Consider the following 27,512-nt stretch of genomic DNA (forward strand, 5'->3'; position numbering starts at 1 on the left):
ATCCTGAGCTGCAACACAGTCCCAAATAGCATGTATCTCGGTTTCTGCAAATTGAGTACAGATAGGGCAAGCATTATCTCCAGTAATTTTTCGTTTTGTTAGATTAACCCGTGTTGGCGAAATCCTGTGGCATACTCTCCAACCAAAAACTTTAATCTTATTTGGAACTCAGCTTCCATAGAGCTTTCCGCACCTTATATATTGCACAGCCCCTGGAACTCTCTGACCAATTCTCACTCTTAAGGACCTATCTTGCCACATGATAACCAGATTTGACCGAGTATCCTCCATTCCTACTGTGCAGCCACATTATGGAGTTAGCAACCTATCTATGGCTTAGGGGGATTTGACAAATAGCTTTTGCATCCTCTCTATCGAATGTTTTCATGATGAGATCTCGTTGCCACCAGTTTAGATTCGGATCAATAAGGTCTGAAACTATCCAATTCTCCATATCTTCATTGGCCGGGTAAAGGAATTTAATTGTTGGATGGTTAGGGATCCATCTATCCGAATGAACTTTTATGGTTGATCCATCTCCAACTCTCCAATAACATCCAGACTTTAGAATGGGCAGGGCTACCACGATGCTTCTCCAGACATAGGAACAATTAGTCAACTCAACATTATCAAGAAAATGAGATCGTGGAAAATATCTAGTTGAAAAAAATTTGTAGAAAAGTGAATCCTTTTCTTGTAACAGCCTCCATCCTTGTTTGGCTAGCATAGCTAGATTGAATAACCTCAGGTCTCAGAATCCCATTCCACCCTCATTCTTTGCAATAGTTAATTTATCCTAACTTTTCCAATGAATCTTCCTGTCATTCCCCACCTGTCCTCACCAGAATCTTGCACACATTGAGTTCATCTCATCACACAATTTCATTGGAAGTTGGAACACCCCCATAGTGTAAGTGCGAATAGATTAAACCACTGCTTTGATAAGGACTTCCTTACCAGCCCTAGATAGCAACATGCCTTTCCATCCCTGTAATTTTTTCCAAACTCTATCCTTTGAAAAAGAAAAAGTTTGGTACTTTGCAAGCCCAATTAATGTAGGCAGCCCCAAATATGACTCAAAACAATCCACCTCTTTAACACCCAGAGTTCCCATAATCTCTTCCTTTTTATCATTAGGGGTATTACTACTAAAATACACTGATGATTTCTCCATATTTATACTCTGACCTGAAGCCTTTGCATAAACTTGAAGAACATCAGCAATCATCCCAGCTTCATTATGGGTTGCCCAATAGAATAGCAAAGAGTCATCTGCAAATAAAAGATTAGAGATTGTTGGTGCTCTTCTATAAATGGATACTCCATGGATACGTCCCTCCAATTCCGCCTTTGCCAACAAGGAAGTAAAGCCCTTTGCACACAAAGAAATAGATATGGTGAAAGAGGATCTCCTTGTCGGATTCCTCTCAATGGGTGAATATTACCGAAAGGCTTGCCATTAATAAGCACAGAGAATGATGGTGTAGTCACACAACCCATCACCCTTTTTATCCACCCTTCTGGAAAGCCCATCCTATAGGAAAGCCACTTTACCCAGTCATAGGCCTTGCTGATATCTAGTTTTAGTGCTAGCGAGCCTTTTTTGCAATTTTTCCTGTTGTGCATGGTGTGTAAAGTTTCATAAGCCACCAAAACATTATCTGTGATGAGGCGCCTAGGTACAAATGTACTTTGAATGGGAGAGATGATATGGGGGGAAACTTGTTTCAATCTGTTTGCCAGAACCTTGGATATAATTTTATAAATGATGTTACACAAACTGATAGGTCCAAAATCAATCATTTTCTCTGGAAAACAATATTAGTATGATTAATGATGTCAGGTACCATATTTCCAGAGTTCAAATAATCCAAAATAGTAGTAATTACACTATCACTCACAATATGCCAAAATTTTTTGTTAAAAAGATCATTCATACCATTAGATCCAGGAGCCTTTGTTGGTCCCATTTGGAACAATGTCGTTCTGATCTCTTCTTCATTAAATTCGCTGGACAGAATATGTTGCATATCAAGGGTTACCTTGCAAGAAACTACATCAAGGCATTCATCCATCTAATCACACGGTCTTGCATTGAACATATTATCAAAGTAATCTAAAGTCACCTTTGCTATATCTTCCATATCTTCCACCCATTGGTTCTGCAAATTTTTAATCCCTTGAATATGGTTTCGCCTTTTCCGTTGAGTTGCTTTGGAGTGAAAAAATTGTGTTTTTATCTCCATATTTTAACCAGGGAATTCTTGACCTACGTGCCCAATAGATCTCCTGCTTTAGTAAAAGTTCATCCATTCATTTGCTCACTCCAAAAATTTTGCTCTGTTCTCAGTTGTGACATCTGCTTCAGTCAAATTCTCAATCCGTTTCTGGAGTTGTTTTATTTCCTCAGTATCTGGGTTGGTCTTAGATGAACCCCAAGCTAGCAACTCCGCTCCACAGAGTTTTATTTTTTCCTTGATCAATCCCAAACCAGCAGCTTTTGCCCCTACTAGATCCTAAGCTTCCTTCACCACATTTTCACAGTCATCCCATAATAATCATGACTCATCAAACTTGAACTTTCTGTCTCTTCTGGGTCTGTTCTGCCGAAAACTTTTAGTTTGGAGAATTATCGGCAAATGATCCGATGCATGGGATGAGAGGTGGGTGACTATACTTAGTTGATATTTCTCCCTCCACTAAGGAGTTGACATGATTAAAAAAAGACTACATCATAAAAAAGTACTACTAGTTATAGATGATGTCAACCAATTGGACCAATTAGAAAAATTGGCCAGAGAGCAAAACTGGTTTGGATTAGGGAGTTGGATCATCATAAAAGCTAGAGATGAACAAGTGTTGGTCCAACATGGAGTGCTTAAAAGATATAAGCCCAAAGTATTAAATAATGATGATGCCTCAACACTTTTTTGTTTGAAAGCCTTCAAAATGGAGCAACCAAAAGAAGGTTATATGCAACTCTCCCAAAAAGTTGTAGAATATGCTAATGGCCTTCCACTAGCTCTTGTTACTTTGGGTTCCTTTTTGGTTGGAAGAACAACAGATGAATGGCAAAGTGCACTGGACAGTTTTAAAAAAACTAAAGGAGAAATACTTGACATACTTAAAATAAGTTATGATGGATTAGAGGAAATGTGGAAGGAGATATTTTTAGATATTGCATGTATTTTTTCAGAGGGAGGGGGAAAGATAAAGTAATAGAGATATTAGAGAATTGTGGTTTTAATGCAAAAATTGGTATATGTGTTCTCGTGGAAAAATCTCTCCTAACTATAGAAGAGGAATGTTTGGGAATGCATGGTCTATTAAAAGAAATGGGTGAAAATTTTGTTCATTTAAAATCAGGTGGAAATCTTGGAAAGCAAAGTAGGTTGTGGCTCATTGAGGATTTGCTTTGTGTATTGGAGAACAATATGGTTAGAACAATGACAAAACTATAATTTTATCTCAGTGAATAAGATTGGGTAGGTATAGTGACATTGTTTTTTTCAATAAATTAATTCCTTTTTAAAAAATAAAAAATTCATTATGTGGGTTTTCTTTTTTCTTTTTCCCTCACTTTTAAAATAATGCTGTAATTTACTATTAATTACCCTCTTGGTTTTGAATATCTAAACAGTAGAAGTGCATCTTTCTAGTTTTAATGAATGAGTTTTAAATTCGTAAGGAAAAAAAAAACTTTAAAATATGATGTTGTACACTTGACTACGATCCATTAGTTCTTTAATGGGACTTTTAACATCTGTTTTAGTAAGTTTTTGAAAATTCTAGAAGTTTTGTTTTGAAAAATGTGTTTTTTAGAATAAAATTAAGTGTTTGGTAAAATATGTGAAAATTATTGTAGATATGAAATATTGCAGTGTGAAAATGCAATTTTACTCTTGCCATGCCAAATGGTAATATGTAGTCAATTTTACTATTTTCTATTATGAAATTTGAAGTTGGGCCACCATTTGGGGGCTTCTTTTTAAGGAGGGGAGGGGAATGCAAAAATTAAATAAAATACTTGAGTCTACTAATTAAGAAGTGGTTATTCTTATCATTTGCCTGTGCACATCACCAATACTTTGCTTTCGAAATATCAGGCATCAAAAGCAATTCGAGCCATAGTCGTCAAATGCGATGAAAAGGATTTCAAGTTTGGAGAATTTTCTGAAGCCTTTTCAAATATGCCTAATCTTAGATTGCTATCTGTTTCTCACCGCCGCAACCCGAATGCTTTCAATAGCTGTTCTTTGAAATGTTTGCCATCAAGTTTCCAACTAAAGGAGCTTGGTCATCTTGACCTTTGGTATAACAACCTTGAATATCTTTGGGAAGGAGTAAAGGTAATTTTGTTCTTTATAACTGCCTTTCTATTAGAGTATTTGTTATTTTTGTTTTCTTTAAAGTGTAAGATACAATACACTCCCGGTTTATCTGGATTTCCTCCTCCCATCAATAAACTTGTTTTAATTTTTTTTTTTTGAAAGCAGAAAGTTGTTTAAATTTAATATAATTTTTTAATTATTGTTGGTTGTAACAGTTTTTAGGCAAGTTAAAGTACGTCCATGTTGACTGTTCCAACCTTATTAGAACACCGGACTTCTCGGGGATTCCGAGTCTTGAGAAACTGATTCTTTTTGGGTGCTCTCGGTTGGTTGAGATCCACCCATCTATTGGACAACTCAGCAGGCTTAGCCATTTACAACTGCAGCTCTGCAAATCTCTTACCGATCTTCCCAGCATGTCTGCTGAAATGGAATCCCTCACCGTTCTTAATCTTAATAGTTGCTCGAATTTGAGCAAAATTCCCGAATTTAAGGGAATTATGAAAAGCCTATCAGAACTTCATTTAAGTTGGACTGCTATTAATGTACTACCACCCACATCAATAAAGTGCTTGTCCTCCTTAAAATACCTAACACTAAGTGGTATCAATTTTGTCACCCTGCCTCTAAGCATCGGTCAACTCTCCAACCTTGAAGCTCTTGATTTTTCCCTCTGTGAGAAGCTTCGATCAGTGCCAGAGCTTCCAGCAAGTGTGAGATATATAAATGCTGAAGGATGTACTTCCCTAGAACCATTACCAGCACTGCTTAGACAGAGCAGTTTGTCACGACCTCCTTCCCAGTCTTATGATGAGAGCAGCGGCGGAGTGGCATTTACAATATTGAACCGTTACCTACAGGTAGTCTCTCTTTCTCACTCTCTCTCTTTGCTAAATGGAGTATCACAAATATAAATTTATTATTATTTTTTTTTAATACAGAGACTCCTTTGTCGTAAAACTGGATATGAAACTTCCCCCAAAAGGAAAGAGGATGGATCTAAAACTGAATTTCAGATAAGTATTCCTGGATTTCAAATTCCACGGTGGTTAAGTCATCAACGGTTGGGGAACTCAAAGAGCATAAAACTGTCTCCAAATTGGTGTAATAGTAGGTGGATGGGATTCGCACTCTGTGCTCTTGTCAAAGCATATAATTCTGCTTGTCTTGGTAGGATTGATATTAGCGCACGTGTGAAAGCCCTTGGTTATATGCGTCACATTCAATATGCCTCTAAAACTTTCTATAGAAAATTACATCTTAGGGGCCACATTTGGATATTGTATTTGTCTCGTGATGATTGGTTTGCCACTGTTGGGAATGGTGAAAGCAGTCAGATTGAGGTTGTATTTGAATGCCCTAGCTCGTTTGCCAGTGTGCAGAAATGTGGGTTCAGTTTGGTATATGAGCAAGACAAGAAAGAGTTAAACCAAGCAATTGCACAATGCAGCAGTAGCCGTGTCATTACTTATGAAGGTTGGGATGGTGTCTATCATGGATTTGACAATTCAAAAAGTAGCTGTGATGACTATAGCGATATCGAACCTGAGGAAAGTGATCTCTTTTCATACAATGGTAATGACCAGCTCCAATATCTTTCCTATTATAAGTCTAATCCTATTTTATTTTATTTTACTTGTTGTACAGCTCATTAGTATAGTCCAGCCCCCCTTTTTTTTTCCTTTTTTTTTTTCTTCTTTCAGCTGACCGCAAGCAATCCCAATCACCCTATATTTTCTAAGGCTCTACATCATCATCACTTTCAGGAAGCTTAATAACTAGTATAGAGCCTTAGGCAAGTTAAGAATATGATCTAATAGGAAATACATTCTAAAGCTTTACTCGTTACACTGCTCCAAGACCAAGAATTTTGGTAATGTAAATGGTTCAATCCTAATTTGGCATGTAACTATCAGAGTATCATGCCATTTTGCATATTCATTTTCTGCTGGCAAATGCAAGACAATTTTTCCTGATAACTTTTTGAAACTTGAAAACTGAGGACTAAATAGTATTTCCTTCCCTACCATGTGTATACTTGATAATCAATGGTGTCATGCCCTATAAAATAGATAACAAGAAACTCCAATGACACTAGTTTGTAATGAGTGAATTATTATTATTATTATTGTTATTGTTATTGTTATTATTATTATTATTTAATTATAGTACCCTACTAACTCAGATGTTGACAAATATGGAATTGGTGGTGATGATGTATATGTAGGTGATGATGATGCTTCATATGCAAATGGTGATGTATATGTAGATGATGATGATGATGCTTCATATGCAGATGATGATGTATATGTAAATGATGATGATGATGCTGCTTCATATGCAGATGGTGGTGTATATGTAGATGATGATGATGATGCTTCATATGCAGATGATGATGTATATGTAAATGATGATGATGATGCTGCTTCATATGCAGATGGTGATGTATATGTAGATGATGATGATGCTGCTTCATATGCAGATGGTGATGCATATGTAGATGATGATGATGATGCTTCATATGCAGATGATGATGTATATGTAAATGATGATGATGATGCTGCTTCATATGCAGATGGTGGTGTATATGTAGATGATGATGATGATGCTTCATATGCAGATGATGATGTATATGTAAATGATGATGATGATGCTGTTTCATATGCAGATGGTGGTGTATATGTAGATGATGATGATGCTGCTTCATATGCAGATGGTGATGCATATGTAGATGATGATGATGATGCTTCATATGCAGATGATGATGTATATGTAAATGATGATGATGATGCTGCTTCATATGCAGATGGTGGTGTATATCAGTATGTGTAGATGATGATGCATATGCAGATGATGATTATGATGCACATGCAGATGATGATGATGATGATGTTTGACATGACTACAGAAGATGAACCTCATGTCCTGTTTATACTTTGACTAGCTATTTTTCATAGGATGAATATCGATTGAGGCTTTGACAACTAGATGTGCACATGCAATTCAATGAGCCTAACCATGTTTTAAATTTGTATTTGGTTCAATTACAATGATTTGGGAATTTGTTCAATTGGCATATCTAAATCATCTTGTTTCAAAATGAAAATGGAGTTTAAGATTTATTTATTTATTTATTTTTAAAGGGAATCTAGCTCTTGACAGATAAGGAGTTACATGGTTTTTGTAATACTATTTTTTTGTTGGATGAATTTCAAGTGGGCTAGTGCTATTGGATGGCCTACGAGCAATACTTTTAGGTAACTTTATCACATTTCTGCCTTCTATGTGTTTTTAAGATAATGTTTATGAAACAATATATTCCTTGCAGTTCATTTGGAATGGGGATGAGAGCTAGAGACAAAGCCAAAGGTGGTGGGGTTAATTTTAGAGTTAGGAATTAGGATTAGATTTTTTTTTTTTTTTTTTAATAGGTTTCGGATCTCCCAATCTATGTATACTATCGTGGGTCAGATTTAGATCTGCAATTCTTTCTTTCTTTCTTTTTTCTTTTTTTTTTTCATCTCTCTCGGACCAGTTTATGTGGATTTGGGCTAATTTCAATAATGGGCTCCGATCCTTTATTTAGTTACGACTCTCTTTCTCTTTTTCTTTTTTCTTTTTTTAAATTTGGGATTTAGGAGTACAAAATTTTGGTAGGGCGCAACAAAATAATAGCTCACTTCTTGGCCTGTCACGTAGTGATTCCTCATTAATGGGCCTTAAGAAGTGTTTGGTTTATAGGATTTTTTGGGGGGGGTTCATTTTTTTTTTTTTTTTTTTTTTTTAGAATCAAATTTCAAAGATTCTTGATCGAGAAATCAAGGTAACAATTTTGATTGCATCATGGACAAAAATTGGGTAAAGAAAAGTGCAACCTTTTCATTAATCAATGTAATAAAAAATCATTAAAAAAAACATTAATTTCTTTTTTCTTTTTCTATAAAAGTTTCTAAAATTATTTCCTAAACTAATACCCTTAGAACATCCATTAACATTTTCTCTTTTTTATTACCACTATTTAATTAAATTGTGGTACAAAGTTGTACAGGACCTATTGCAATTTTGTCTATCAGATAACGTATTCTATTATTATTCATTTATTTTAAATTATTTGTAGCTATTAAAAAAGTTGTGGTGACTATCACAAGGTCAAACCAATTTGCAAAGTTTGGAGAGATGCAAAATTTATTTGGCCACATGGATGGAGGCGCTTCTTGACCAAATTCATATCCCAGGATTTTTGGCCACATCAATGGATTTGAAATTGAGGCATGTCAAATCTATTGATTCAAAATCAAAACTTATATCCAAATTCAAGTTTTCAAACACAACTTGCAATTAGATAACCTTTCTAAATTCTTGTTATTAGATAATAATTACAAGAGAAAAATATTCAAACAAAGATGGTTCCTCATTTTATAAGAGGACCTACACGTTTGAGTGGAAAAAAAATCTTATAAAAAAAAAAAAAAAACCAACAACATATGATTTTTGTCTAGTTAGAATTTTTGGGTAGATATATACTAGTTATTTTTTCAAAATCTAGGGTCATGGCCCCCAAGCCCACACATTAGTTGCGTCCGTGCTGACCTAGCCACACACGCAAAGTCTCATCACCTTACAATACAACCTTACCTAATAAAAGAAGACTTTTGTCTTTTTGTTAAATTAAAGAAGACTTTGTATGTGCCAAGTAAATCACAATTCATCAATGTCATACTCATACCATTTTTTTTTCTTTGCCTTTTTGCTTTGAAGATGACATGAATACGCTGAGTTTCTTCCCTTCTAGGGTGTTTCCCGTCAAGCAGTAGTGTGAAAGGCGGACTTTTGTTTTGTGCGTGTGGGCTGTTGTTGACATGTTGTGGACAACTTGGCTTGGAGTTTCGGAGAATGACTCTAGAGTGTTCACCTGGGACACGGCTTGTGTCCAGTGGAAGTTTCCACTGGACACGTTGGATGGTGGACACGTGTGGATGGTGGACATGTGTCTCACCACCTTACAATACAGCCTTACCTAATAAAAGAAGACTTTTGTCTAATGATAATTTTTATAATGATAATTTTTATATTTTACCATAAATTTTGGCTAAATAAAAAAGTAATACTTTTTTCTTCTGCAAAGATATGAACGAGGAGACTAGGGAGGAAATTTCCTTCGATGGAAATCTCTCATACGTGGTAGGGACGCCATTCGCCCACCACGAAACTACTGTCTCCTTCCTCCTTTATATATTTAAAAAATAATTAAAAAAAAAAAAAGCAATATAAAAAGGAGGAGTAGTGGAGACAAACACAAGAAGAAATAAAGAACAGAATCCATACCTTTATTAAACAGCCAATAGATATCTAATACCAATTGGATCCGCCTTTGTTTCAACTGGGTTTCGATCATTACAATCAATCACTACTAGTCTACTGTTTTTTCAATTTCCAATTCTGTAAGTTGTCATTTTCACACTTATTCATCCCTTATATTTCTTTCCTTTCAAAAAAAATTTTTTTTCTTGAAAAATGAAAAAATCCATATCAAATTGTTTTCTTCTTCCTAATTGCCGTGAAGCAAGAGTTTCAACTTTCGGGGTTTAAACTCGAGTTGGTTTTCTCATTACCAAGAGTGCTTAAATTCCGTAGTATTGTTTTCAAAAATCTATTAAATTATCTTTGTCACATTTCTTATAATTAAATAATTTTCAGTCGTCCTTTCTTTGCCAAAAAAAAAAAAAGAAGAAGCAAAAACGGGAGGTTTTGGAGGCCATCGCTGCTGTAATTCCTTCTCACAAATGGGTAAGTTCTCACTTTTAAGTTTTAACACACAATCCTCTCTTATTATTATTATTCTTATTAAAATCCCACTTCACATCGTTTTCTTCTTCCCTAATTTAATTATTTAATTATCTTTATTTTTAATTGGCTGTATTTCTTTTATCTAAATTTCCAACAGCTTTAGTGAAGCGTAAAAGAGAGTCATCACCATCACCATCTTCTTCTTCAACACGTCAGCCAAAATACGATGTATTTCTTAGTTTTAGAGGTGAGGACACCCGTACTAATTTTACTGACCATCTATATGTTGCTTTGAAAGGAAAGGGGATTATTACTTTTAGGGATGAAGAAGAACTCAAGAAAGGAGAACGTATTTCTGAGCTTTTCAAAGCAATTGAAGAATCACAGTTTGCTATCATCATTCTCACAAGAAACTATGCATCTTCTACGTGGTGCTTGGCTTGGAGGAGCTTGCCAAGATTATCAAATGCAAGGATGAAATAGGACTGGAAGTTTTGCCAGCTTTTTACAATGTGAGTCCATTTATTGTACGAAAACAAACAAAAACTTTTAAACAAGCCTTTATTGATCACCAAAAACGCTTTGAGGATAATATAGAGAAGGTGGAAACATGGAGAGATACTTTAAAAAAAGTGGCTGATATCTCCGGTTGGGATCTGCATTTACAAAATAGGTAATTTTCATGAGTTTCAAATGATAAGCTTCTTTTATTTACCATGAAGCATATAATTAGCTAAGAGAATGTTTCATAATATACATGGATTGAACTACATCATGGTATACTAGTTAAAATTCTGTTAAAGTTTTAGGAACAGTAGAAGTGATTGTGAATTTGGGCTTAGGAAAGCTCTGTGAAAAGATCAAAATGGAATTACTTGATTCAAGAATATATATATATATATATTAACATTTTTTTTTTTTAAGAATCAAATCTGCTGACATTAATTTTTTATATTATATTCTTTTTTAATATAATATAATCCTTGATATGGAGATGGCCTGTGGCTAGATCTTTTGCTTCCTCTTATATAAGTGGATAAAGTTTTCTTATTGTTTGAAAGTCGTCCAACAGAACATAAAAAGGTTTCCAAAACATTTTACTTAAATCATTACAAATAAACTTTGCAACGTTAAAAACTCTCTAAACTCCAAAGACAATTCCTCTCTCATCACGGTTCAACTATTGACCGCCATTAATTGGCAGTTGACCAGTATTGACTGTCTGTGGATTTTTTCCCAAATTCCTTTTTTTTTTTTTATTATAAATTTTTCGAATAAATTCAGACTTTAGGGTCAATGTTAACATTTGAGGCTCCCAAATGACCGTAAAAATACAAAATGTTTTATTAGCTCATTTTCTATATTGCAACCAAATACATGACAATGAGTCAATTTTCTGACAAATATTTTTAGTCAAAACAAATGGAGTATTTATTTCATAGGAAAATTTTTATAAATTCTTCTTTGGCCCCTTAAGAATTAAAGTCATTCAAAGTGAAATTTTGGAGAATTATAACACTTTTATAACTCAACATGATGCAACCATCCAAAATTAACTTTTGCCAAGTTATGTTTTGGATTCAAGTTTGGCATGCCAATTTCATGAAGATTTAATTTTGGCTCTTCATTATTTCGGTTATAAAAAAAATTATCAAACCAATTTATCCATTTTATTCCCATTCCCAAACCAATTGTTTACATAATTTAATTTGAAGAAGTACAGCTTTGAGGAGTTTATCATTGATATTAGGGTGCTTTTGAATGATTTTTATCAAAGAGAAACATAACACACCTTTGGGCCTTAACTAAAGAAGTAAAAGCCTGGGTTTGTGTTGGCACAAAGGTATAAATCATTAAATTCTATTTTTAATTAATAGAAACCAATACCTCCTTTTCACTCATTTACCTGGTATACAAAGCTTTTTCAACTGTCTACTTTGAAAATTTTGAGTATTGCCATTGTTATTAATATTTTGTACTCAAGCAACCTCAAAGGGTCTTAAACATTTATATTTAGCATGTTTAACTTAAAATATTCCAATGAGGTTTCTCTCAGCAATCAAGCATGAAATGAGATGCTTGATTTTTTGCTCGATCATTGTATCTCTTAATGAAATAGATTTTGGATTTAGTGGATCCAATATCATTGCTAACCTAAGAAAATTAGTGGACTAATTTATGAAAACATATCTCCCAAGGAGTATCTTTGCCTAATATTTTTCTTTCTCCCCTAAAATTTTATAATTGGTTTCGTCCATCATTTTAATATTTTCTATCTTCTTTGTAGGCATGAGTCTGAAATTATCCAAGACCTTGTGAAAGGAATTATGGAGAAATTGAGTTCTAAATCCTCAAGCATTAACAAAAATTTGATAGGAATAAATTCTATGGTGGCAGAATTGATCCCTTCATATGTAGGTTTTGGGAACAATATTTACATGATGGGGATTTGTGGTATGGGGGGTCTGGGAAAAACAACTCTTGCTGATGCTATATATAACATGTATTCTGATCATTTTGAAGGTTCTAGTTTTATTGCCAATGTTAGGGAAAGATCAGAAAATGGTAAACTACACGAATTACAACAACAATTGCTTGATGAAATTTTGGGGGGAAGTAATAGAAAGATCTACAATGTTCAAGGAGGAGTTAACAAAATCAAGAGGAGTGGGTTACGTCATAAAAAAGTTCTACTTGTCCTAGATGATGTTAATCACAAGGATCAATTAGAAAATTTGGTCGGAGAGCATGCCTGGTTTGGATTGGGGAGTTGGATCATCGTAACAACTAGAGATGAACATGTGTTGGTCCAACATGGAGTGCTTAAAATATATAAGCCTAATGGATTAGATGATGATGATGCCTCAACACTTTTTTGTTCGAAAGCCTTCAAAAAGAAGCAACCTGAAGAAGGCTATATGCAGCTCTCCCAGAAAGTTGTAGAATATGCTAGTGGCCTTCCATTAGCTCTTGTTACTTTGGGTTCCTTTTTGGTTGGAAGAACAGTAGAAGAGTGGCAAAGTGCATTGGATAGTTTTAAAAATATTAAAGGAAACATACATGATATACTTAAAATAAGTTACGATGGACTAGAGGAAATGTGGAAGGAGATATTCTTAGATATTGCATGTTTCTTTAGAGGCAAAGAGAAAGATGTAGTAATAGAAATATTAGAGAATTGTGGTTTTGATGCAAGAATTGGTGTAAGTGTTCTTGAGGAAAGATCTCTCCTAACGGTGGATGACGACGAATGTTTTGAGATGCATGATCTACTATCAGAAATGGGTCAAAAAATTATTCGTTTTGAATCAGGTGGAAACCTTGGAAAGCAAAGTCGGTTGTGGCTTGTTAAGGACTTGCGTCATGTATTGGAGAATGATATGGTAAGAAAAATGACAAAGCTATAATTTTATTTCAATGAATAATATTGAGTTGGTTTAGTAAAATAATTTTGTTCAATAAGTATTTATGTAACGAATTCAAGAATAAAACATTCATTTACCTATTACCATGCTAATATATTGTCAATGATGATCTCTTATATTTTGAAAACATATATTATCTCTTTGAATTTGAATTTATTTTTCTTGACGTAATGAACTAATTATTCATCTCTTGGTTACTACCTAGAACAAAAAGGCTATCTTAACATTTTTTTTTAATATAAAAAAAAATCATTCTATAGGCTCTATTTTCTTTTTCCGTCAATTTAAAAGTAATGTCGTGATTTCCTCCCCCCCACCCCACCTCTTTGGTCTTGAATTTCTAAAAGGTAGAAGTGCACCTTTCAAGTTTTAATGTATGAATTTTAAACAGATTAATAATAAAAAAAGACTTAAAAAAAAAAAGATGTAATACAATCTATTAATAGGCCTTTATATGTAGTACATTTTACTATCAACATATGATGTTTTACTACGATCTATTAATTACTAATGGGACTTTTTAGAATCCGTTTGGGTTAGTTTTATGAAAATTCATGTTTTGAAAACTTTAGAAGTTGTGTTTAGAAAATGTGTTTTACAAAATGAAATTAAGTGTTTGGTAAAATATGTAGAAATTATTATTGATGTGAAAAATTGCAGTGTGAAAATGCAATTTTCTAGTGATGTCCATGAGCTGCTTTTTGAAAATGCAACTTTTCTTCTATTATAAAAATTTAATTTTCCTAAAAATGCAAAACCAAACACCAACCTTATTGCACTTTCATTTAAATTTCTCTTTTTTCTCTACAAAATGGCAATGCCAAATGGTATATAATTTGAGGTACATTTTCCTATTTTTAAATATTAAATTTGCGGTTGGGCCAGCATATTGGAGGGCCGAGGGCCTTTAAAAGAAATATATATTTTAGAGAGTTTTATGTATGGAAAACTTAGGGAGTAGATTTTATTTTTTTTAATCTCCTTTACAGCTTTAAAAACGGTATAAAAGTTGAATAATTTTAGTATTCTTGTCATTTGACTGTGCAAAACTGCAAATCACCAAACCTTTGCTTTTGAAATCTTAGGCAACAGAAGCAATTCAAGCCATAGTCCTTCAATTCGAGGAAATTGGTTTTAAGTTTGAAGATGTTCCTGAACTGTTATCATCAAAGATGTCTAATCTTAGATTGATGATAATTGGGGAGGTACACAACTTGGATGACCAAGGAGCTGTTCTTAATAACCAAAGACAACTTTTTGTTCCTAATCAACTAAGGCATCTTAGATGGGACTACTGTCCTTTAAAATGTTTGTCATCCAGTTCCCAACGAAAGGAGCTTGTTCAACTTGACTTGAAGTATAGCAGAATCGAATATCTTTGGGAAGGAGTAATGGTAATTTTGTTCTTTTTAACTGCCTTTCTATTGCTTTTTGTTATCTCTCTTTTTTTAAGTGTAGCTACAAATACTAATTTCTACGTTTAACGAAAACTCTTTTTTACTTTTTTGGTAACAGCGTTCAGACAACTTAAAGTTCATTGATCTTCATGATTCCAAAAACCTTATCAGGACACCTGACTTTTCAGGTGTTCCGATGCTTGAGGGACTAGACCTTTTTCGGTGTGTTAGCTTGGAAGAGATCCACCCGTCTATTGGACAACTCAGCAAGCTTAGGTATTTAAATTTGGAAAGATGCGAATCTCTTACCGATCTTCCCTGCATGTCTGCTGTAATGCAGTCCCTTAGATATCTTAAACTTTGTGGTTGCTCAAAAATCAGTTCGTTTCCGAAATTTACGGGAATTATGAAAAGCCTATCGAGACTCAATTTGGCCATGACTGCTATTAAGAAAGTAGAACCCTCATCAATCGAGTGTTTGCCTGCCCTTACTGTCTTATATCTAAGTTACTGCACAAATCTAAAATGGTTACCAGCACGGGTCAAACTGAGTATTTGGTCACAACCTCTCTCCCAATGGCTTCCGTATGATGAGAGGCACAGTCCAAAGGAATTTACAATATTGTTCCATTTCCTTGGGTACAGGTACAGGGACTCCTTTGTCGTAAAACCGTTTATGGAACTTCTTCCAAAGGAAAAGAGGATGGATCTATAACTGAGTTTCAGATAATTATGCCGTCATGTTTGACTAAAATAGTGGAGAAATCAATAAGCATAGAGCTGCCTTCAAATTGGTATAATAGTAAATGGATAGGATTAGCTCTCTGGGCATCAGTATCAACTCCAAGCGGCGCGTGTGCTTTTACACATCGTGCGGTAGCCATTGGTAAAATGTCTCAAAATCACTGTGCCTTTGAACGTTTTACTACCCGGATAAATGTTGAGGTCAAAACTGAAACTCACGATAATTACATATTGTATTTGTCTCGCGATGAGTGGTTTGCTACTGTTGGGAATGGTGAATGCAGTCAGATTAAGGTTAAATTTACGGGCAGTAAGCTCTATGATACAAAAATTGGGGTCAGTTTGGTATACGAGAAAGACGTGGTATACAAACATTGGGGTGAGTTCAACCAAACAAATGCACAATGTTTGATTGAGAGCTTTGGGGAAGTAGGCATCTATAAATTAACTGGTAATGACCATCTCAACCATCCTTCCCATTAATGTCCAATCCTTTTCTCTCTTTTTTTCTTTCTAACTATACATCTGGTTTTGTCATTGGCAAGTAAGTCTCGTTATTTTATTTTTTTTCTCTTCTTTTGGCTCACCATGCACAAGCAATCCCAATCACCTTGTACTTTCTGAGTTCCTGAAAATTAAACTTAAATTCTGCCACATGAGTTTATTGCCAATTGTCTAAGCCTATATATCATCATCACTTACAAGAATATGATCTAGATAGGAAATACATTCTCAAGCTTCACCCATCACATTTCTCTATGGATTTTGCTAATGTAGATCTTTCAATCCTAATTTGGCATCCTATTTGTAACTATCAGATATTATGCTATTTTACATATTCATTTTGTGCTGGCAAATGCAATACAACTTTTCCTGGTAAATTTTTGAAATGTAAAAGCTAGAGACTATATAGTATTTCCTTCCTTACCATATATATTCTTTGTAATCATTGGTGTCATGCCTAACAAAACCTGTAGGAAGCAAACTCCAATTACACTCATTAGTAATGAGTGAATTATTATTATTATTATCATACTAACTTAGGTTTACACATATATGCAGTTGGTGATGATGATGATGATGGGGATGATGGCGAGGATGATGATGGGGACGATGATGAGGATGAACTTTATTAATTTTTTTAAGGTAGATGGTTTAGTCCTATTATGGCATCCCATTTTTAAGTGTTCATGTATTATGCTAATTTCCATATTCACCTTGTGTAGTGCTGGCAAAAGCAAGAGAAATTTTCCTCATAAATTTTGAAACGTGAAAACTAGAGACTGTGTAGTTACTATAGGACTTCCTTCTCTACCATGTTTATACTTCATATAATCATTGGTGCTATGCCTTTCAGAAAGGGCAAGGAGGAACTCCAATTATACTGATTATTCATGAGTTAAATATTATTTTAATTGTAGTACCACACTACTCAAGTTTTCACATATATATGGGTGATAACAATTTAGGTCTCTAGAAGAAAATATCTAATGTCCTACTTATACTTTGACTGGCTGCTAAATGGTGAAGATTTTCTTAGCTTGAATTTCAGTTGAGGCTACTGCTGTTGGATGTGTATAAGCATTTCTGTCAATATGACTCTTTTTTTTTTTTTTAAATAACTGAAAAATTGAATTTCAGTTGAGGCTACTGCTGTTGGATGTGTATAAGCATTTCTGTCAATATGACTCTTTTTTTTTTTTTTAAATAACTGAAAATCCTGGTATGTTGTTTTGAATTTGTAAAATGGTTTCGATCGGTTATAATGATTTGGAAACGTATTCAAGAGACATATCCTTGTATCTTGTTTCATAATGACAGTAGAATATGGTCTTTTCCTTTCTTTTTTAAACGGGTTCTAGTCATTATCTGTTATAATGATTTCTACAGGATCACATTCAATTGAGCCTACTGTTATTGGATGGTATATAAGTTATACTTTCAGGTAACTTTTCACAATTCTCTTGTGTAGTGATTTTGAGTTAATGTCTATGAGAGCATGAGTTGTGAATTTTGTAGACGTTTGGAAGCTACTAATTTTTATCAATCACGCTGTACAATTAACTAAGCATTAATGCAATCTTCATTCTAGAATATTTCCTGGCAATTAAAAAATCAACAAACAATATTGTTGGAAGCTTTAAACAAGTTCACCCCTTGATGTAATCTTCTTTGATTTTTTCAGGGATTTGTCTAGTTGATAGTCATGGCCAAACCAGTATATTGTTAATATCTTCTTCAAATTAAATCAGCATTCAGGCCAGTGTAGAAGCTGACGTTGCTAAAGGAATCTGCTGACAACATATAGAAGTTGATGTCAATCTTGGAGCATATTATGGAATGTGAATAACGATTAAAATCTTGACTTGTAATGAAGCACATATTTAGGACCTAAGACAGAAGGGACTTTTATATGTGAGTAGTCACCATTGTGCTGATTGAATGGTATGTACACTAGTCATATCATTTGAGCAGGTCTCAACACACCTTTCAATATTAGATTAAGTTAACATGAATCTAATTTAAAATTAAAATCTACTAATTTGGTAGACAAAAACTTCGACTAGCCCGAACAAGCAATTTCTAATTACCAAAAGAAATAGTATAAACAGAGCTCTGTGAATTTTGGATGCTAGTTGTAGAACATCTGAAGTTCCCCCGGCTTGCATACACGGTTTCATTTGCAGCATAATAATTCATATCAAATGAATTAATATATGATAATAGCAGCTGTGTGATACAATCTATCTCCACATACACTCTGGCTTCTTTCAATTTGCAGTGTGAAAAAAAGGAAAGCTGATGTCTGAAAGTGTTGATGGAAATGGCAGGTATGTTGCTTGGAAAACATGGGATTTGATTCAGCAGGCTAAGCAAAAGTGGGGAACTAGGTTTCAGAAAGTTCAAAGCATTTAATCAAGCCATAATTGCCAAACTAGGTTGGATGGTTGCTTTTGACCAAGACATCCTTTGTTTCAAGTGTTAAGAGGCAAGTATGGACATATAACAAGAAGTGGCAAAGGGGGTTGAATGGAAAGGCCTCTGGATATGGAGAGGTTTTGAAAAGGCTATAATAAGTGCATGATATGTAGGCTAATAGCATTGATATGTGGGAGGGTCTTTGGATTCCATGGGTCCAGGAATTTAAAGCCAACCCAAATAGTAATCTGGATTTGCAAAGGAGTTTTTAATAGTAGATGATCTTATAAACCATGAGGCTTGAGGTTGGGATGAGGCATCAATTAGTAATAGTAACAGACTCATGTAATGTGCAAGAATATGTAATTATTTTGTAATGTGATGTAACATTTAATTTATTTTCTAAAATATTTGTAGGATCATATATTAAATTAGACATTTATAAGTTATAACAGGTATCTTCTCATGAAAATATTTAATCTTAAGTGTATTAAAATATTAATTTAACCCTTTACAAAACCAACCGGGGTAAGTTTTTATTTTTATTTTTTTTATACTGAAATAAATGATGCCATATTGTTTTCTTTTTCAACTAATGAAAATTTTATGTTCACTAAAAATAAAAAATTATATACATATATATATATATATTTAGCATTTCCTTAATTAGTGTTTGAGAAAGGGGGGACAAAATGTAGAGGCCAATTTTTCTCTAGCAAAAGATTGGTTCTTATTGTCATCATTAACATGGTATTGTCCAAAATGAGTCAGAATTGGTCTGAAATGATTCCCATACGATTATTTGTGACTCCCCTGGAAAACCTGAAAAAACTCTAGAGTTGGTCGGGTTTGATATCATGCACTATAAACAGCAAAAGTTATGTAAACGTCCTCATTCAAACCAAAACAATCTTTATATTTTTACCAGAGGCATAATTCAATACCTCATTACTCTTTCTATTGATTACGTCCATAACAAGTTCTCCCGTACAAACCTTTTTTTTTTTTGGTTAAGAGGAATATATATATATAAACTAAGAAGTCGTGCTGTGAGCCTTAAAGAGTACAGACCAGTAGCATCTGAACTTAACATATTAAGTAATACATCAAGATGGTTAAATTCTAATACAACAAAATCCTCATCTAGTGAGCAACCAGCACGAGCAAGAAAGTCAGCACATTGGTTCGCCCTCTCTAAAGGTATGGCTAACCTTGAAGCGATGAAACTGTCTCAGGAGGAACCTGCAATCATTTAGAATAGGAGAGTATGATCTATTAGATGTTGAACTGTCAGATACAAGTTTAGCAACAGTGAGAGCATCAAGTTCAACAGCTAAATATTTATGCCCAATTGAATTGCAAGTAGCAGCTCGTCCCTAAGGCTAGCACTTAGCAGCAAAGCTCGACGCCACACCTATTCTCCTCATATATCCCTTGATCCACATCCCCTAATGATCCCGAATGAGACCTCCACCCCCAGCCTTTCCTGGGTTGCCTTGAGAAGCCTCATCAGAATTGAGTTTGAACCATCCTTGTTCAGGTTTGCGCCAACAATAGGAGTAACAATATGTCTCTTTAATTGCTGCCCCTCCCTACGACATAATAATATTCTCTAGCCATATTAATACACACAGCCATGGAGGTTAGGATTACTAACAGAGTTGTCAAAAACTACTTCTGTTCTATGCTTCCATAGACACCATAGCGAAATAGAAAAAAGAGTAATCCACGGAATCCCGTTAGCTTGAATCTGGTTATTACAAAGGCAGTTCCGTGTAATCCATTCCGTCAAGTCAAGCTGTATTAAAATTAGCGCAAGCCTAAGGTGTTCCAATTTTATTCTAAGAAGCTCAAGGAAAAGACAGTCCCTCAATAGGTGGATAATAGATTCATCTTGGCATTGACACAGCAGGCAGCAAGTATTACATTGGATATCCTTGGTATTAAGAATCTACCTAATTGGAACACTGTGGTGGAAACATAGCCATATAAAATGCTTAATTTTTGGAAGTGTATCCAACTTCCATAGCCATTTACTTGAAAAAGATTTCAGACCTTGTCCTCTGCACTCGCCAAATCATAAGCTAAAGCAGCACTAAAATCACCATCTTTAGAATACTTCCAAGCTAGGGTATCTTTTTTTCCCCATACATCTGCATCGGGTTGGCAATAATTTTTCCCCGAACTTCAAAAGGAAGGTCAAAAGATATTTTTTTCAAAACACCATCTTCCCACCCGAACATATTAGCAATGGTGAAATCAGCCTCATGTCTTCATAACAGGGCCCCCAATTAACTCCCTAACCGTGCCTCTTTTAACCCATTTACTCTCCTAAATTAAGCTCAGAGTTAGTTCCCACATACCAACATACACCTTTTTCGAACATTGAAACCCGCCTTGACAGCAGTCCAAATAGGGAGGCATGTCAGTTTATCCGGATCCTTAGATCGTCTTCTAGACTGAGAGCAATTTTATTAAGCAAACTTTGGCCCACAAAGCATCCTTTTCCTGATAGAGCCACCAATTTAGTTTGGCAAGAAGAGCAATATTCCTGCCCTAGTTGCTTGTATGCCTAACCCACCCTCCTCTTTAGATTTTTATGATTTTGTTCCAACCCACCAAGTATAATATTTTCTTTTCCATGGTGGAGCCCCATAGGAAATCCCTGTTAATTTTATCAATTTTTCACAGAGATGTACAGGAAGTGCAGCCCTCTGCATCGCATAATTAGGATAGCTATCATTACAGATTGACCAACACAGTCCTCCCAGCAAAAGATAAAAATTTAGCCTTCCACCTGGAGAGTTTAGAAATAATCTTTTCAGCAATGAAATTGTATTGGGATCTGCCAACACCTTTGTGTCTTAATGGAAAGCCCAAGTACTTACCCAGACAAGAAGTAGCTTGAATGTTTAGAATGGCACTGATGTTCTCCTTAACCCCATCCTGAGAATTCGGGGAAAAGTAAATTCTATATTTATCCAGGTTCATAAGTTGCCCCGATTCTTCACAAAATTTTTCCAACACCTCCTTTATAGCCTTAGATCCAGCAAGATTAGCTTTAGCAAAGAGCAAGAGGTTGTCGCAAAAAACAAATGAGAATATCTCCACATTATCTTTGGAAGCTTTCAAAGGGGTACACTTCTTTCCATGTAGCTCTTATTTATTAAGAAACCAAGATACTCCATACAAAGAATGAATAGGTATGGAGAAAGAGGATCTCCTTGGCGAATCCCTCTAGAAGGCATAAAAATCTCAAGTTTGCCTCCATTGAACATATGAGGTGCTAGTAGATGATACACAGCTCATGGTCAAGTCTATGAGAACATGAGGAAAATGAAATGCTCTAAGGACTTTACGTATAAATGACCACTTAGGATGATCATATGCCTTGGCAAGGTCAATTTGATTGCCATAAACCCCACATTCCTTTCTTATTATCCAGCATATGAATCAACTCCTGTGCTATGACTACATTATCCAAGCCCCTTCTTCCTGGCACAAAGGCGGCCTAGTTAGGAGACACCAATTTGTTAAGAAAAGGTCTGATACGCCCCACAATAATCTTAGTGACCACTTTATAAATGGTATTACATAGGCTGATTGGCCTATAATTGCTAAAGCTTTCCAGGTTAGGGCATTTCGGAATAAGGGTAATCAGTGTTTCATTCAAGTATTCTGGCACCCTTCTCGTATCAAAAATGGAAATGACTTCATTACACACAGAGTGTTTAACATCTCCCAAAAGGACTGGAAAAAACAAGCATGCAGGCCATCAACCCAGGCGCTTTGAAAGGCTTCAATGCCTACAGGCCTTGCCTTATTCCTCTTCCACAATAGGATCACTAGGCAAACCCCTCTTCCTCAGACAAAAACAGTAAGCAAAATTTTTCATATCAGAGGAAAGAGTAGATAAGGCCACCTCGGTCTCAAACAACTTCTTATATTCCGACAAAAAAGAATTTTTTACCCCAGCTTCATCAGTAATCCATTCACCACTGAATTCTTAATACTCTTAATTTTATTCCTATGTCTCCTCACCAAGGGTGGAAACATGGAAAATAAGTGTTTCTGTCCCATAAGCAGCCCAGTTAAGACGAGATTTGAGCGCCCAATACTCCTCTTCCTGTTGCATGATTGCCGAATAGTCCCTAGTCAAGTCTTTTTCAAGCTGAATGAGAAAATGGTTGGGTCTCTTTGCAAGGGCTTTTTGAACACCATACAACCTGGCAAGTACTCTTTTTTTTTTTTTTTTTTTCGGGTAAAAATATTTCCAAAAACTGATTTGTTCCATTACTTAGCATTCTCTGTGAATTTCCTTATGGCTGAACCCAAATTCACTTCCAACTCCCAAGCTTTCTTAACAACATTAGGAAAATCAGGATGATGAATACATATAGTATGGAATCTAAATGGCCTCTCTTCATCAACCGCCGGGGGGGGGGGGGGGGGAGGAAAAGTTCAAGAAGCACAGGACAGTGATCAGAGAAAATTCTCGGCAAATGAGTCACTGAAGCCTCTGGAAAAAGTAATCTCCAATCCGAATTAGCAAAACAACGACTATGCGTTCCAAAATTAGGTCTAAAAAATGTCTTGAATTAGTCCAGGTGAATTTAGGCCCAGAAAATCCAAGATCAAGCATATTACAATTGTCCAAACACTCTTTGAAATCAAGTGCTTGGCTAAGATTAATCTGTCTACCCCAAGTTTATCCTCCCCACACAAAACCTCATTGAAATCTCCAAGGAGCAACCAGGGAAGCTTATGCAGTTTAGCTACTTGCATTAAATTAGACCACAAAATTTTTCTTTCATTTATACGAGGGCTAGCATAAATAGGAGTAATAAGCCAAGTAAGGTTTGAATGACATACCTTGACAGTTGCATGGATCTCTTGCTCCGTGGCTGACAGCACAAAAACTTCAACCTCCTCTTTCTTCCATAAGAGCCAAAGACCACCAGCATAACCAACAGTTTCAGTAACGAAAAGCCATCAAAGGGAAGTTCCTTAATGATCTTGGCAGCTCTAAGACCACCAACTCTAGTCTCAGTAAGGATCAATATGGAGGGAAAATGATTCAATAATCTCCATAACACGTCTCTTATATACGGGTTTAGGGCACCTCTACAATTCCACATTATGGTATTCATTTTTGCACAATGATTGTTAGGAATTTCTGGCGGATTAGTCCCCATCCTGGCTGAGGCAATCATGCTCCATCCAACCTCCTCAGTAGATCCTTGGAAGCCATCCAATCTGGTTTCCACATCACCATGTAACTCAGAATCCCTTGTATTTCCTCCCTGCAGCATAGAAGAAGATCGCATCTCTCCATGTGTTGGATGGTTTGAAATAGCTTCATGGTTGAGAAAATTCCCCAGATGGGATGTCACCGAGCCCCTGAAGTCTATCACCTTCCTTTCCTGAACAAGCCATTCGAATTCGTCCAAGTGAGGCTGCACCAATGGACGTCTTAGCAAGTTCAACTCCTGACCAACTGCCTCTGATATCACTGGTGCATCCATGAGAAAGCTCCACCATGGGTTTGGAGTTGTTCCCCATGCTGGATGATCCAGCGGCAACTTCCCTGTGTTGATGCTAGTCGGTGTGACCGAGAAGATGTGCTTCCAAGCTATCTCTAAATCCTTTTCAAATCTTCCCAAGGCTTCCATCGGGGCTACTCTTATTGGGCTATCACACGTCGGGAACGAATATGGCCTTGTTGTGATACCATATTGCCCACCCTGTAGCGGAGAGGTTGTGGTGTTTGTCGCCATGGCAGCTGATGAACTTTCCTCAAACAAGGATATTTTATGGCTTTGGACAGAGTCTGGGTTTGGGCGCTTCAGTGATCTATTCCCTTTAGTGATGGATTTTTTCCTTTCTCTAGATGTTATAGTGGATTTTCCTCTAAGAATCAACCTTCTGAGGTGATTGAAAAATTAGCACGTCATTTGCAGTCCTCAGTCTGACTTCACTTTTCTCCATAGGGGAGGGTTGCGTGTGGCAACCCTTATCACATGGCTTAAGAGAGCTACTTGCCCCAACAGCTATTGCAGCCTGGCCCATATTAAACTTTAACGTCACATCAGGCCTAAAAATGGTTAGGCTATTGTGTAAATGACTATCCAAGCCCTTAGTTGCTTTAGAACTAACATCCTGTTGATTCAATATTCTAGTCCCACGGCCTTTTCCATTTTGAACTGAACGTTTTTCTTTTTAACTAACATCCACTCACCGAACCTTGACTCAGTTTGGGTGCTTCTTGAGAGCCAGAGGACTGGGTGGGTAAGGCATCCTTTCCAGTTCGCTCTGGTGAAGCAACTCGAAAATTGCATGTTTCTTGCTTATGCCCCAGCTTCCACAATAGAAACACAAGGCAGAGATGCCTTCATAAAGGACTTTCTGCCGTAATTTACCCACTCTAACAGTAGTAATTAAAGGTTTCATAAGATTGATCTGAATGCATAACCTTGCATAGCTGGCCCTCTCTCCTGTAGCTGTGTAAGAATCAATTCTAAGAACCGGCCCAATGGCCTTTCCAATTTCACAAAGCACTTCAGAATCATAAAATTCTATAGGAAGTTACAGAAATCTAACCCAAACAGCCACCGCATCAAAGGTAGCCTCAGATGCCTTAAAATACGGCACCCATGGTCTGGTTGCTAGGAAGTGTTCACCTATAAACCAAGGACCACCCTTTAAAACCTTATCTAATCTGCATCATCACTAAACTTTATAAGGAAAAAATCCTTTCCAAGGTCCACACAATCCATTCTAGCAGATGGTTTCCATAAGGTATTGATTTTGAAGGTGAGGTATTTATATCCCACAGTTCTACCAAACACCTTCAAATCAATGCCTTTGCCCATGGTGCCCTCATTCTAGCCTTAGTTTCCTTAGATAGATGGACATCCACCATATCCTCAACAAGTTCATCAAGGTCCGAATCTGATTCTTCATCATCTTCAACTATTCTATTAAAGCTAAAAGCCTAAGCATAAGCTCCAGGGATATCTCCAACTAACCTTTCTTTATAACTTACCTGTTGATGGGGAACTGCTGAGTTGTGATCACTGGAATTGTCCTTGAATTTTTGTAACACTTCTCACAAGTTCTGCTTCTTCCTCCCTTGAGCGCATGTGTTTGTTGCTGAAACGACATCTTTTCTGACTTTTTTCCGCTTGGAACAAATATTCTTGTACGAACCCACTTTGATCAACAAGACATTGGCACTTTTCTCTATCTATTTCAAAGGATTTAAATTGAATGAGGATTGCCCATTATAACTATGTTTTCCATTAAAACTCAAACTAGCTAGAAAAAGAAAGCCTTTTATAGCACTTGGTACAATGCCACACCACATTGAAAAAGGTGAATTGGTTAAAAATTATCTTATGCCTCGTGGATTTAAGTCTTGCCACGTGGGTAGTACAAGATTAGAAAAATCATTTCCTTGAAGATGGAAGATTAATAGTCCCTCCAAAATGAAATATATAAATAGAATAATGAAAAAGAAGTGGATAACAAATCAAATAAGGAACTTATTCATTTAAATAACAATCCAATTCTATTACATCAAACCATTAATAATAAAATATAATCACACACACCCTTCCAAACAAGTAGCCAATAACCAAAAAAAAAAAAAAAGGCGAAAATGCACTTTTCGTCTCTACATTTTGGGTCAATTCTCATTTTGGTCCCAAAATTGATTTCTTTGCAAATTTCATCCCTAAAAAAAGAAAATCGTTTTTAAAATGATCCCTGCCGTCAACCCACTCACGGAAACCTACTACGTGGCAGATGGAATGCCTTTCTTGCTGACGTGGCGCTGACGTGACCATTAAAATATTATTAAAAAAATTATTTGGCATTTTTTAAATGCCACGTCAGTTTTCTCAATTTTAATTTTAATATTATTAAATAAAAACCAGATTTCTCCATTTTAATTTATTTAAAAAAATGAAAAAAAAACAAAAAAAATTTACTTTTTCAAGCCATAAAGATTGAAGCTCAAGCTCCATCTTGTTCTCATCTCACTCTCTCATCTCTCAAGAGCCAAACAGCATGACCACTCAAAAATCAAAATCAAGATCAAGAGAACCCATAACCCTTTAAATTGAAGACCCACAAAACCCATCTCACGATCAAACCGTATCTGGTTTGATCATGGGATTTCTTGGAATTTTTGATGATGTTGGTGTTGGTTTTGAGGATGGAGTTTGTGGGGGTTGAGTTTCATAGATTGATGCGGGTAAGGATCGTGATGGGATGATGTTGATGTTGGTGATGATTTGGTGGGTTTGATTGAAGAATGTGAGCAGTGAGGGCTTGGAGAAGTGGGTCTGGTGAAGAAGAGCGCTGCCTCTCGGTGAGAAGAGTGCCGCCGCTCGGTGGTTTTGGTGAACTCGGATCGGTGGGTGTTGTGAACACGGATCGGTGGTTGGGTCCACTGATTCGAATCAGTTTGGGTTGTGATCTGGCTGATCTTAGCCATGCCAAAACCCTTACCTCCACCCCTGCCGTTCACCAATGCCGCCACCCCAGACAGTGGCTCTCAAACCCATATGATTGGGTTGACGAGGGAGATGGTGGGTTTCTATTCTTTTGTTCCTGGGATTGAATATTCTGGGTCGTTGTTGGATTGAATATTCAGGATTCATGATCAAGATGAATTTGGAATAGGAATTTGATAATTTGAATGTGAAATTTATGAGTTTATGGGTTTGTTGGATTTATTTTTTGTTTTCCTGGCAGTGATGGAGATTGGATTTGGTTGCTGGAGATTGCATTTGTTTGCGGGTTTGTTTCTTGGATTTGGGAAGAACATAAAGAACAAATTGTTATGTTCTTACGAAAATTAATGAAAAGTTAAAAAAAAAAATGATTAAATTAGATTTTAGGCT

The 27,512-nt window shown here is 35.8% G+C and overlaps 3 protein-coding genes across 12 annotated transcripts; all 3 read left to right on the top strand.

The window, feature by feature from the left end:
- Positions 1-3,941: 3,941 nt before the first annotated feature.
- On the top strand, positions 3,942-7,461 carry LOC112006517 (disease resistance protein RPS4B-like). The gene is made up of 3 exons (XM_065783005.1): positions 3,942-4,349; positions 4,547-5,191; positions 5,273-7,461. Exons 1-3 carry the CDS (start codon positions 4,191-4,193, stop codon positions 5,984-5,986), a joined length of 1,518 nt encoding a protein of 505 aa, XP_065639077.1. The 5' UTR covers positions 3,942-4,190; the 3' UTR covers positions 5,987-7,461.
- Positions 6,420-7,163, top strand: LOC112023300 (uncharacterized). The gene is made up of 2 exons (XM_065767951.1): positions 6,420-6,428; positions 6,501-7,163. The coding sequence occupies exons 1-2, from the start codon at positions 6,420-6,422 to the stop codon at positions 7,161-7,163; spliced, it is 672 nt and encodes a 223-aa protein (XP_065624023.1).
- Positions 7,462-9,617: 2,156 nt separating the features above from the next.
- LOC112022566 (TMV resistance protein N) lies at positions 9,618-19,048 on the top strand. 10 transcript variants are annotated; one of them, XM_065759604.1, is made up of 10 exons: positions 9,618-9,772; positions 10,029-10,118; positions 10,276-10,791; positions 12,406-13,501; positions 14,629-14,937; positions 15,059-16,135; positions 16,747-16,830; positions 17,575-17,629; positions 17,870-18,129; positions 18,516-19,048. In XM_065759604.1, exons 4-6 carry the CDS (start codon positions 12,446-12,448, stop codon positions 15,653-15,655), a joined length of 1,962 nt encoding a protein of 653 aa, XP_065615676.1. In that variant the 5' UTR covers positions 9,618-9,772; positions 10,029-10,118; positions 10,276-10,791; positions 12,406-12,445; the 3' UTR covers positions 15,656-16,135; positions 16,747-16,830; positions 17,575-17,629; positions 17,870-18,129; positions 18,516-19,048. The 10 variants fall into 10 exon arrangements, with proteins under 10 accessions (XP_065615676.1, XP_065639128.1, XP_065615623.1 ...); XM_065783056.1 differs by having other exon boundaries at positions 10,276-10,630; XM_065759551.1 differs by having other exon boundaries at positions 10,276-10,630; positions 17,870-18,099.
- Positions 19,049-27,512: the final 8,464 nt, after the last annotated feature.

The sequence above is a fragment of the Quercus suber genome, unplaced genomic scaffold (genome assembly GCF_002906115.3).
Source record: "Quercus suber isolate HL8 unplaced genomic scaffold, Cork oak 2.0 scaffold_2, whole genome shotgun sequence".
In the NCBI taxonomy this organism is placed as follows: Eukaryota; Viridiplantae; Streptophyta; class Magnoliopsida; order Fagales; family Fagaceae; genus Quercus; species Quercus suber.

Bases quoted from the DNA above. Each gene is read 5' to 3' on its own strand.
- LOC112006517 (XM_065783005.1), top strand. From the start codon at position 4,191: ATGCCTAATCTTAGATTGCTATCTGTTTCTCACCGCCGCAACCCGAAT. The intron at 4,350-4,546 runs GTAATTTTGTTC...TGGTTGTAACAG, and splicing joins ATCTTTGGGAAGGAGTAAAG to TTTTTAGGCAAGTTAAAGTA. The intron at 5,192-5,272 runs GTAGTCTCTCTT...TTTTTAATACAG, and splicing joins TATTGAACCGTTACCTACAG to AGACTCCTTTGTCGTAAAAC.
- LOC112022566 (XM_065783056.1), top strand. The intron at 13,502-14,628 runs GTAAGAAAAATG...TTGAAATCTTAG, and splicing joins ATGTATTGGAGAATGATATG to GCAACAGAAGCAATTCAAGC. The intron at 14,938-15,058 runs GTAATTTTGTTC...TTTTGGTAACAG, and splicing joins ATCTTTGGGAAGGAGTAATG to CGTTCAGACAACTTAAAGTT.